The sequence below is a fragment of the Eptatretus burgeri genome, chromosome 3 (genome assembly GCF_056783735.1).
Source record: "Eptatretus burgeri isolate ZD-2024b chromosome 3, Ebu_testis_v1, whole genome shotgun sequence".
NCBI lineage: Eukaryota > Metazoa > Chordata > Myxini > Myxiniformes > Myxinidae > Eptatretus > Eptatretus burgeri.
Genome location: NC_140963.1, coordinates 40,153,269 through 40,165,925, shown reverse-complemented (window position 1 = coordinate 40,165,925; position 12,657 = coordinate 40,153,269). Strand labels below are relative to the sequence as shown.

General features: G+C 41.3%; 1 protein-coding gene across 10 annotated transcripts in view; it reads left to right on the top strand.

Annotated features, from left to right (window-relative positions):
• The window catches only part of LOC147029745 (anoctamin-1-like), a 129,878-nt gene that overhangs the window by 93,865 nt on the left and 23,356 nt on the right, over positions 1-12,657 (top strand). For all 10 annotated transcript variants that reach the window (XR_015056066.1, XM_085873037.1, XM_085873030.1 and 7 more), the window contains 5 exons: positions 2,211-2,285; positions 2,692-2,893; positions 3,100-3,211; positions 7,327-7,384; positions 12,063-12,163. Coding sequence is in view for 9 of the 10 variants with exons in the window: in XM_085873037.1 (XP_085729163.1) it covers positions 2,211-2,285; positions 2,692-2,893; positions 3,100-3,211; positions 7,327-7,384; positions 12,063-12,163 (548 nt within the window). In the remaining variant the exon portion in view is untranslated. The remainder of the gene's footprint in view (positions 1-2,210; positions 2,286-2,691; positions 2,894-3,099; positions 3,212-7,326; positions 7,385-12,062; positions 12,164-12,657) is intronic.

Below are 12,657 nucleotides of genomic sequence, written 5' to 3'. Positions count from 1 at the left end.
GTTTCCAATCAGGGGTGTTCGTTATATAATTATTTGGCACTGTAGTATTGTTTTGATCATTTGCAATCGATTTCCACAGCTATACTTCTTTTTTCGTGCATTGTGCCAAAAATTTAATTGTATCTTTTTATTTTTTAATACTCAGAGTCGATACTCATGGAGGATCTCGAGCATAGAATGGATGAGGACACTACATAAAACAAACAGCAGAAGGAGAGGTGTAAACATACAATAGCGGGGATGAGTGACAAAATAGAGAGACATCGAATGTAAGGGATGTGAGGAAGAATGAGGAGTTCAATGGGGATGGACAAGATGGATACAGCAGCAAACAATCAGGAAGGAAAACGGGAAATGTAGAAACAGGTTGGTTTGGGAGCGTTCACGGGGGTAGAAAAGATCATGGTTTTGGATGGGAGATGATCTGAGATGATGATGAACAGCTGTCTTGAAAACCTGGAGAGAAGAATGAGAATGAAAATAATGTGGAAGTTAGAACCACAGGCTGGGAAAAAGAGGAAGAATGAGTGGAGGTGAGCAGTCATTCTGGATTTTGGGAGTTTCACCAGATGGGGGTGCTGGTGGACTGTGTGTGTCCTTCAGAAACCTGGGGGAGGGGGGTCGAGGGGGCACACAAAATCAAGGAAAGAGCAGAGAGTTCAAGACCAGAAAGGGGGCAGTGGAAGACAGAGTGTCGACAGACCTGTCTCTGATATGAAAGTGTTGGGCCCATTGACTCAGCTTCACCACAGGAGATTCTAATGATGTTGAAAGCCTTGGTTTCCATTGCGTCAAACTAAGCAAACTATGAGGCAAGTGCACCCGCCTAGAGGGAATAGCGGTAGTCCATCAAGCTGCTGATGAAGGCCTTGCATGTGAATAGGAGTTCAAATGTGGCAAGGAAGGATGGCAGAAAGTGGAGTCATCAGCAAATAGATAAAAAGGATTTTCCAGAGAGTTAGAGATTGTTGATGAAGATCCTGAATAGGACTGGCTGGGCTCAGAACACTGCCTTGGGGGACTGCAGTCTTAGCAGGGAGAGGAGATGAAAATATTCCGTGCCACGTGTTTGCTACGGGAATGGAGGAAGTCAGTAAGCCATGTGTGGTGTTGTCTTTGGATATTATAGGCAGAGTTTTGAGAGCAAGGTGGGATGCCAGACTGTATCGAATGCCTGAGATATGTCTATATAGAGGCAGTCCTGATCTCATGTCTGACATTCAGGGCCTCCATCCATTGTTGGGAGAGCAGAAGCAGGAAGCAGCATGTCTTAAGTAAAAACAAGGACAAATGTGTCCAAGAGGAACATCCTAAAGGTTTTGCCTTCACCAGATGAAGATGAAGAAGAAGAAGAAGAACAACAACAACAACAACTTCCGATATTTCGTCACATGCCTTGATGGAGCCAATAGGGAGACCCGTCATGGAGGCTCCTGTTCATGACGAGAAAATCGTGTATTTACAAAATTACAACACATTAAATGGAATAATCTTTAAATAGTAACGTGAACTTTTCGAAACTTTAAAGCAAATGTCCGAATATATTTAAAAGTTCATGATAGACGCTCTCAAAAGGCACCCTCAATGCGAGGATGTGTACAGGTGTTTAGTATTTAAGGAGATCCGGATCCTGTATATAAAAGAGCTGTGTCGTAAAGGTTTTGTCTTCAGAAGAAGAAGAAGAAGAAGAAGAAGAAGAAGAAGAAGAAGAAGAAGAAGAAGAAGAAGAAGAAGAAGAAGAAGAAGAAGAAGAAGAAGAAGAAGAAGAAGAAGAAGAAGAAGAAGAAGAAGAAGAAGAAGAAGAAGAAGAAGAAGAACAACAACGCGGAGCTCTCTTAGAGCCAGCGTTCGCTACGCAAGGCGTGCCTAGAAAAAAATTGCTAAAAAAACAAACAAAATAATTTCCGGGGTAAAATTGTTTTGAAAATTCGGGGGGAGGGGAGGGAAGGGATAAATGTCATGAGCATAGTCTGAATTTTCATTAACCCCCCTCGTCACTGGTGGCTGAATGAATATCACAGACTTTTCATTCTGATTAATTCTGTGAAAACACCACTATATATTGTTGTAAAGTTGATATTAGAATGCATAATAACGAGGGAAAGTTGTAGCCAATCACCTTCCATTCCTGGGATTCTCACATTGCTTCATTGTACCACTCACTCATATGGACCATGCACTTGTTTATTGTGAGTGCCAATTTCACACAGGTGGAAGAGGAAGAACTCACCTGGAGAGATCGCTTGTCAAGCTGCATTATCAACCTCTCTTCAATAATATTTATGGTATTATAACACTGACATCATTATAACAATTTTTTTTTTCAAATTTATGCGATAAAAGATCGGATTAAGAAGGAACTTGTCGTTTTGGTGAAAACGGAAACTGGAACAACGAATGTCCTGAAATGATGGACAATGTAGCCGATGGTTGTCGTCAAAAGAAAGATGAAGTTATAGTTTACGAGTTGAGTAATTGCTTGACTTCTGATAAAACATTCAAATATGCATGGAAGTCCTCATTATGATCTCCAAACAAAAAGCAAGTCCCGCAAAACTCCTGTTCGCTCCACATTTCAGCGGATTATTGATTTGATCTGGATAAGCAATTGTGGTATTTGGAGATCTGTTGTAATGAAACTGTCCACGTTATTGTTTTACAAGATTAATAAAATTTTGTGAATCTTCTCAGGTGGCCCTCACTTTTGCCATCGTTTTTGCTCTCATCGTATACCGGGTCTCAGTTGCTGCAGCACTTTCTGTGAGCCCTGACCCCAGCCTCCGGTTCAACAACCGCTTCATTGTCACGTCTACGGCCGTTCTCATCAACCTCATCCTCATCCTTATCCTTGATGAGATATATGGCTTCGTTGCCCACTGGCTCACTGTCGTAGGTATGATCTTCGATCACTACGGTTACCGGGTACAAGCACTGATACTGGTAATATAATGTACCATGTTATGTAAAGGTTATTTATCAAGATCTAATGGATGTAGTGATCACTAAGTTTGTGACTGACATGAACAATACTGTGATTTTCTACTCATTCCTAAACAATAAAAGTAATAAAACATTTTACCTGAAAAATTGTGTTCATAGAGGTCCCCAAAACCGAACAAGAGTTTGAAGAGAGGTTCATCTTTAAATCCTTCATGTTGAAATTTGTGAACGCTTACACTACCATCTTCTACGTTGCATTCCTCAAAGGAAGGTAATGTGTTATATGTTGTTGTTATTTGTTCTGCAATTATTAAATGTGCAATTATTTTGTCATTTGATCTAAGACTCTTGGAGGACCTCCTACATAAATCAAAGGCAGGATAATGACACCAGGAGACATCAATGTATGTTTTTTTTTTACATGAATCACTCTGACATCAATAGATGATGGACATATCAACTCAGTATAAGGGATTTGAATCTGTGAATTGAAGTGCTCAGATGGGAATGCCAAACACGCCAACTCAGTTTAGAGGTAACATATCATTGTCATCGTCATCATCATCACCTTCACTTTAGAGGTCATGAGGTCTGTTTGTTTTTGGGCTCAATCCCCATTGCATGCAAATCCGATGAAAAGGCAGTCACTTGGTGGAGTGCAGGTACAGGGCACTCCATTGAGTCATGAAGTGTGCCTTCCTTTCAGAAGGGACATAAGCTGGCTATCCCATTTGATGGCACTCACATGTGGATATAAAAGCTACATGTTAGGCCTTTCGGCATATACTCTGACCAATTTATTCAATAAGGACAAACTTGACTATCTTGGCAGTTCGAAGCCTTCCTGGTCTTTAACCACTTTCATGGCCTCATAATGCTGAATGAATACTCATTCTGCAATGGGAGCTCAAATAATAATAATAATAATAATAATAATTATTATTATAGTATGATAATTCGGCCGAGGCTGGATTAAGTGAGGTCGAGGCCATTTATTCCTGATACGTGAAATTCCTTGCAATTTATGCCAACAGAAAATACTTTTTGGAATGCCAGCCACATTTTCTATCCAATCATCATGTAACTTTGGTCATACAAAATTCCATGGGAAGGCGCTCCTATGTTGAATGTTTCACGTCAAACGCTCAAGTGGTTGGAGGGAAAATTAATTTAAAACTGAATAAAAAGTGAGGGCAGAAGAAAAAAAGTGAGGACCTTGGCCGAAGTTCCACAACATGGTCAAGGATGGTTGATGATGCCTATTACTAGTAATAAATAGTGTAAGCATAACATATGATCATAATTGGAACAATGTTATAATATAAAATACAAAAGGATGAAGTACATTACAATGACATGATTAGTCCCCCTGAAGGGATACGAGAGTATTGCAATGGTGTGTGTGTGTGTGTGTGTGTGTGTGTGTGTGTGTGTGTGTGTGTGTGTGTGTGTGTGTGTGTGTGTGTGTGTGTGTGTGTGTGTGTGTGTGTGTGTGTGTGTGTGTGTGTGTGTGTGTGTGCTCGTGTGTCCACGTCTATATATTTCGCTTTCTGCAAAAATGTTTTTCTCTAAACATATATTTAAATAAAATATATATTACAAAAAATATATATATATTTAAAAATGTTTTTCTCTGCAACCACTTGTCCGATAGATGTGAAACTTTAAATATCGGAGGGACTCGCCATGGAGGATATTTTATTGATAACTCGCAAATACAACCCGTCGCTTCGCTGACGGGGGGGGTGAGGGGAGGGTATTCGCTGACGGGGGGGGGGTATTGAGGTGGGGGTTGAGAGCAAAGGGAGGGGAGAGAGAGGAGGCAGGAGCGAGGGGAAGCAAGGAAGGGTGGAAGAGCAGGGAAGGGGGGGGGGGAAGGTGGGGAGAGCTATGCCTCACCAAATGTTGCTATACTGTGGGAGGGAGGGATGTGAGGAGGGGTGAGAGAGAGAGAGAGAGAGAGAGAGAGAGAGAGAGAGAGAGAGAGAGAGAGAGAGAGAGAGAGAGAGAGAGAGAGAGAGAGAGAGAGAGAGAGAGGAGAGAGAGAGGAGAGAGAGAGGAGAGAGAAATATGAAAAAAAGAAGAGAAAAAGGTGAGGGGTGGAGGTAGGGTTAGTAAATATAATGATATGTTTTGTTTAATGATCAACCACACATGCAAAAACAAACTCATGTCAAAACAGCTGTACAAGCAACACAACATAGTTTATAACGTAATCTACTGGCACATCTGCAAAACGTTGATGACCCAGTTCCAGAAAATTTGTGGTAACATGAACCAAAAGTAATCACTGAAAACATGGAAGAACCTACCGCTCATGTACGACCAAATTATCCCATCGAGCGTGAACATCAATAACAAAGCACTGCGAACAGATGTAATGCTTCGGTACAAAAAATCATAAGAAGGCATAACTGATCGAGTAGTTAATACCAGTGATTTTGCACTAAACAATCCAGAAATCAAGAAAATGACCAAACACCAAGAACTCAAGAATGAAGTGAGATGATCATGGAACCTGAAGAATGACAAAGTTGTAGCAGTGATAGCTGGACCTACAGGAATGATGAAAAGAACTTCACAGAGATATTAAACACAGGGGCAATACCCCTGGGTGCTCACTTTGTAGTGGCTGGATAAGATAACCAGGCAACCACTGGTCGGCAAGGATGCCCCACAAAATATATATCACGGAGAAGAAAGTAAATACCAATGGATTTTTTTTTTTAATGCCATGAACAAAACTTGGTGCATCACGAGTGGTGAAGATTGTGGTCAAGTTTCATCGGAATTGCATGTGTAGCTTCTGAGAAGAAAGCAAATGCATATTTTGGGGGGCAACTCCCCTCTCCCCATAGACCCTCCTAGACCCCATTTTTTTTGTCGTGAACAAAATTTAGTACATCACAGGTGGTGTAGATGGTGGTCAAGTTTCGTCGGAATTGTGTGCATCATTTGAGAAGAAAGCAAATACCTCTTTGGGGAGGTAACCCCTCCCCCCCATAAACTCCCTCTGTCGACCCCTTCAGACCCTGTTTTTTAATTAATGTCATCACAGGTGATGAAGGTTGTAGTCAAATTTCATTGAAATCCTATGTGTAGTTTCTGAGAAGAAGTTGCAAGTATCTGTGGATGGACGACGTGCCATCCCACAAGTTCCCCGGAACTACTTTACAGGTGAGCTAAAAACCATCCCTGGGAAGATTATAACAAACGAACTACAGTTGGAATCTCTCCGGGGCTCAGTGACGATCCCAAAGAGAGCCCTCGGCACAAAACTTTGAGAACAGAAAACTTCACAGCTTGGTCCATGAATCGTGACCCCTTACCGAAATGAAGGTGGATACTTTGAGCGCACCCTGGGAGGACTCCATTCCACATTCTGAAACTCGCACATGTAAATACAAATCGACGACACACGCACGCACGCACGCACGCACACTGTGAGACCTGTTCAGTCTCTTTCACATTCTGATGAACCCCACCTACATGTAGACATTGCAGGCAACAACTTCATCTCCCACATATGTGTACACACACACACACACACACACACACACACACACACACACACACACACGCACACACACACACACACACACACACACACACACACACACACACACACACACACACACACACATTGCCTTTTATTAGTAGAGATAGATTAACTCTGATGGCAGCCATCGTGGACTGCAGGAAAACAATTGGACATCTTTTTCTCCAAAGCTGCTCAACGAAAAAATTTAAACTCGTCATATTGTTCTCAACTCCCCTTGGGATATATCGGGTAATAACGATGACGTCACCAGTGAATGGGGTATTCTATCAATAATTAGTTGAATCTGAATTCTTATCCGAAAAATCTGAAACTTCATATATATGATCTACGACCCAATGTGAGCGAATTTATGATGTCATCAGTCACGTGGTCTGGTGGCCATTTTGGATTGAAAATAATAACGTAAGAAAATCTTCTTCTCCAGAACCACTTAACAGATCGATGCAAAACTTCATACATTTGATCAACTTGCCATGTGGAATTATATAGTTTGAAATTTATTTCATCTTCACCTTCATTGACGTAATTTAGCCTCAATATGCACAAGTGGTTGTTAAATATCCGAATAATTAATCAATAATTATCAATAAAGCTATGGATAATGGCAATGTCTGTGACATAATAGGATGAATGGATGATGCGGGTATCTGGAACATCATATCAGAGGGTCATAATAGTGGTGTGTCCAGTTAACAATGGTATTTTTGTTCAGAATGAGCATGCGAGGTGAGACTATACGCTCTACTGAGCGCCGTTCTAGTTATTGTATGTAATTGCAAGCAATATATTTCACAAAATTTTTGAGTAATAGATTTGTTTTACAGAATTACTGGTCGGCCTGGAAGATATCTTTATATATTTGGCCAGACACGGATGGAGGAGGTAAGTTACAGATGTTTGAATACTTTATTTTCATGTTTCTGTATGAAGCGATAATAACACTTTGACTCCTCTTTTCATGCATCCAGCTCAAATTAATACGTTGTTTTTATTTCAAACATACATCATGACTGTTGTTGTAGCTTAAACAATGGTAAAATTTACATGGGCACCATAGTAAGGAAAAACGAATGGCTTTAAATTGAACAGACATTTAACAACAACAAAAAAATAACATGGAGAACAGAATGGATCATCCCATGTGTTGGGTAGAGGTTTGCATTGTATCCTCGGGTAGAATTGCAAGTTTTGATGGATCGAGGAAATGTGTTCAGCAGGACGGAGAAAAAGAGGGACTAATGGGCAGATGACCAATGAATGGGTTGGTCAGTGAGAATGAGCAGCCTTGGTGAGACGGAAAGGATGTATCAAAGACACCGTGTGGTGAGGAATACCTGAGGAGTGGCAGAAGAAATGAAAACGAAAAACTAAATCAACTTACCGCACTTATGTACATGAAAAGGGGGAGACTGTGTCGAGGAAATGGCAGGTGCCTGATGAGCGATGCATGGCATGGCAGTGATGAGCAACCTGAAGGAAGGAGAAAGAATGGTGTGAATAGAAATAAAGGAGGGGAATGAGACAGAAAGCAAAGAGGAAGGGAGATTTGAGATGATGAAGCAATGAGAGGTGTACTTATATACCGTAACTAAGGTGTTTTTGTTAGTGCATATAAGTGCATTGCGGGAGAAATTAGCAAAAAGAGCAACAATTTGTGCATGGAAGCTGCATTGTGGTCATGAACATCCATTGTTTCCTTCAAGTTTAAATCGATAACCACTTGTGGTTTGGCTTTGAGTGAGTATTTTTTGATTACTGGTGTGGTTTGTTACTGAGTGATATGCTGAGGATTAAGTTCAGATTGAGTGATGGAGGTAATAAAATCTTCCATTGGAGAAATCATATGTGGAAGAAGCAAATAAGTTGTGTGTGTGTGTGTGTGTGTGTGTGTGTTGTAGTAGTAGTAGTAGAAATAGTAGTAGTAGTTGTTAGTGCAAGCACAAAACACTAAACACAAATGGTTTTATGGTTGGAGGAGATAGAGAAACTTGTAAAAAGGAGAGTTGTTGATTTTGACAATGAAAGTTTGAATCCATAATCTGAAAGTAATTTTAAACAATCTGGAGGCACGTGATCACTTGGAACAGCTTAAAACACATTTTATTATTATTCTGGACAAGGCAAGTAATAATGTGGTATTTGTATGTAAAATATTGTATATTCAAACTATTTTGGAAGAATTTGGCTTGTGGAGTGGACCTTCTAAGACCTACAAAAAAAGTCATGATAATATAGACGATACAGCAATTTTCAGGAACAACACTCAGTAGAGTGTATACCACCACCAGGCTGAACAATTTACGTTTTGTATCCCACCATTGGCCGGATCTGGATCTGGACCTTAACCAAAATCGAATTGGCTTGTTATCATCACCCAACCAACTCATCCACCGAGTTTTGTCATAACTCGTCCACAACTTTTTGAAATATCATGCTATATATCGTTTTGGCCCCATCGCTCAATGGTGAAGAGGAGGAGGAGGAGGAGGAGGAGAGGAGATTGGAACCCTACTCTGTGCAGAGCGTTGGTGCTGCTTAAGCAGTCTCCTTGGCGATTGGGGACAATCCTGGACGGGTCACCACTCCATCACAGTATACCAGCATGCTGGCACTCATTTTGCCGACCTCGGAAGAATGACAGGGCGAGTTAACCCCACCTGGTATTAATTCAACTGCTGAGCAGGATTTGAACTCAGAACCCAAGGATCCAAACCCCACCACCCAAACTATTAAGCCAACACCAGGCATAATGGTGAAGATTCACTTAAGAAATTAAGAAATTCTCGTATCCGGATTTGGATCTTCGTCAAAATCGAATCATTTTATCCTTGTCAAAGACACAACCTGTCCACCAAAGTTCGTCCAAATCCGTCCATAAATTTTTGAGATATTGTGTTATATATCGTTTTTAGCCCGATCACTCAATGGTGAAGAACCACTGTAAAAATTCTCGGATCTGAATCCAGTTCCGGATCTTCAACAAAGTCGAATCAATTCGTACTTGTCACACACCCAACCTGTCCACCAAGTTTCGTCTGAATCCGTCCACAACGTTTTGAGATATCGTGCTCACAGACAGACAAACAAACAAGAAAGGCATTTGGCAGAGCACGATACTTGTGAAATCCCTCAAACAAATTTGACCATAAAAAAATAATAATTGGTGGTTAAATTCAGTGACCTGATATGCAAATCCTCTTCAAATTTCAACTCAATCAGATGAAAATTGATGATTTTAGAAATTCACCCAAGTTCATGACCTTTGGCCTCTTGACTTTTTGGCCTACGTTGACCCCAAAAGTAATGGGTGGTTGAATTCAGTGATCTGATATGCAAATCCTGTGCAAAATTTCAACTCAATCAGATGAAAATTGATGATTTTAAAAATTCACCCAAGTTCATGACCTTTGGCCTCTTGACTTTTTGGCCTACGTTGACCCCAAAAGTAATGGGTGGTTGAATTCAGTGACCTGATATGCAAATCCTCTTCAAATTTCAACTCAATCAGATGGAAATTTAGGATTTTCGAAATTCACCCAAGTTCATGACCTTTGGCCTCTTGACTTTTTGGCCTACGTTGACCCCAAAAGTAATGGGTGGTTGAATTCAGTGATCTGATATGCAAATCCTGTGCAAAATTTCAACTCGATCAGATGAAAATTGATGATTTTAGAAATTCACCCAAGTTCATGACCTTTGGCCTCTTGACTTTTTGGTCTACGTTGACCCCAAAAGTAATGGGTGGTTGAATTCAGTGACCTGATATGCAAATCCTGTGCAAAATTTCAACTCGATCAGATGAAAATTGATGATTTTAGAAATTTGACAAAGTTCTTGACCTTTGGTCCATGTTGACATTTTGACCTCAAAATCAATAGGCTTCTTGTTTTTGACGAACTCCACCATTCTGTGAGGTTTCATGAAGATCGGTAGGAAATTGTGACCTGTCGGCGATTGACGTACAACAGACAAACAGACAAACAGACAGAATCACAGACCAGACCAACCAATGTACTTGCAAATCTTCGATTTCACTGATTAACAAACAGAAAGTCAGACAGGGGTGAAAACATAACCTCCGCCCACCTTCGATGGAGGTCATGTCACGCAAACGTGTGAAGGCTCTTCGTTCCGGATAAATACCATAAATTACCATTCATTTACTGGATTCCTAAAAGGAACAAAAATCCTCATAAGACGAGGTTCATCATTGCAGGTAGTGAATGGTTTGAACCATTTATCACACAGTCTGACAGGTGGTTGTGGTGGGACGTGATGGAGAACAGAATGTTACGTCTGGTGGTGAGTTATTGTGATCACCTTAATGAGGTCGTGTTGGTCTGGATCATTTAGTGTGGACAACGAATTTAGTGGCGTGGCCTCTCTTGTTTGTATGGTTGGTGATGGGTGGACCAGGCTGTGTCTTTGGCGTTGAAGTCCTCTCCAATGATGGTAGTCGGGAGAGAGCAGAGGTCCTGTAGTTGTGGTAGTTATTTAGTTCTGCTACAGTGAGTGAGTGTGTTTGGTTGGATGTTTATGATGATTGTGTGTTCTTTGTTTACACCTTTTTATTTTTTAAAGTTTGAAGTTCGACTGTGTTGTCTGCTCGTAGAAGTGCTTTTCTTTTATGTCGTGAGTGATATCTGTGCATCATCTAATTAACTTGAGTTTGTATGTGACGAGACCTCCACCTCTAGCGTCCGGTCTGTCTGTGCGTATCGATGTATAGTTGGGGTTGGTCGGTGGTTTGTTTTTTCTGGTGTGATGTGGTTTCTTGTGTGATGGCTATGTGAATGGTGTTTGTGAGAGGTGAAGTGTTTAAGTTGCATGGCCTTGCTGTCACTGATGAAGCCGTTTGTGTTGTATTGGAGGGTATTAAAGTTATGTGTGCGTTTTGGGGGTTGAAGTGGTTGGTTGTGTGCAGGTGGTGGTGCTGTATGAGGTGGAAGTGATGAGGCTGGTGGTAATGTGTTTGGAACTTGTGTTGGTGTGTCATTGTTTTGGGCTGAGCTTGGATTCAGCCAAAATCTGCAGCCGCAGGTCCAAGTATGTGTGTGGTCTGATTGTTTACTGAGAGTGGTACAGGCAAGATGGAACCATCCACCACACCTTGTGAAGTGAGACGGAAACCCCTCTTACCCTGTTGCTCGTGATGCGAGTTTTACATGTTGGGCAAATGTATATTGTGTTTGGTCCTGGGTTAGTTTCTATGTCTCCGGCTAGAAAGAGGAGAACGGGGAGGACTGTCAGAGGGAGGTAATTCCCCAATGAGGAAAAAAAAACTTTGTTGCGGATATGTGATGCGTGTATGAGTGTGATGTGTGGAGTGGACCGATCCATGGGGGACCGATCATCACTCTGGCCATGATGCATCTGGGCAGCAGGGAAGAGTGTAGAAGATTCCCACCCCTCTCATCTTGCATTGGGGGGGGGGGGTACAACCATAATGAAAAGGAATTCCCTGTTGCTGTTTCTTAAACAGATAAGAGCACAATGATACCTAAAAACTATACTTCCACATATTTTTTTATCGATTCTAATGAAGCCTTTTGTCATGCAGTGTGCACCGGGCGGTTGTCTCATCGAGCTTTGTATACAACTGAGTTTCATAATGCTGGGAAAGCAACTCATCCAGAACAACATCTTCGAGATTGGCATTCCGTACGTATTCATTTTTCACACAGATCTCAGCCTCTTAAGCAGCGACACACTTGCGATGGAAGGTGATAGACGGACGGTCCTTTCAAAAGGTTGTATGAAAAAGATACTCACATTCGTCCAAGAAACCCAATAAGATGAGCGGTGTTAATCTATGGAAAAAAACATACATTTATATATTTCCTTTCAAATTATATGTAGTGTGTGTATATATTGTATATAGTACATATTGGGAGGGATAGTTAATACTTTGTTGGAGGAGAGGTTGATGACTTTCGTGGGGGAGGCGGAGGGGTGTTGATGAGTTGTGTTTGGGGGGAAGGTGGGGGAGGTTGAAGAGGTGGGGTTTGGGAGGGGGGAAATTGATGACTTGGGGTTTGTGAGGGGGGGGGGAGTTGAGGACTTAAAGTCACATTTTACATTGTGTGGATGTTTCGTGGGTACCTGCTACTGTTATTATTATTATTGTTATCTCCACCACCAAAGGTGAAGGAGGT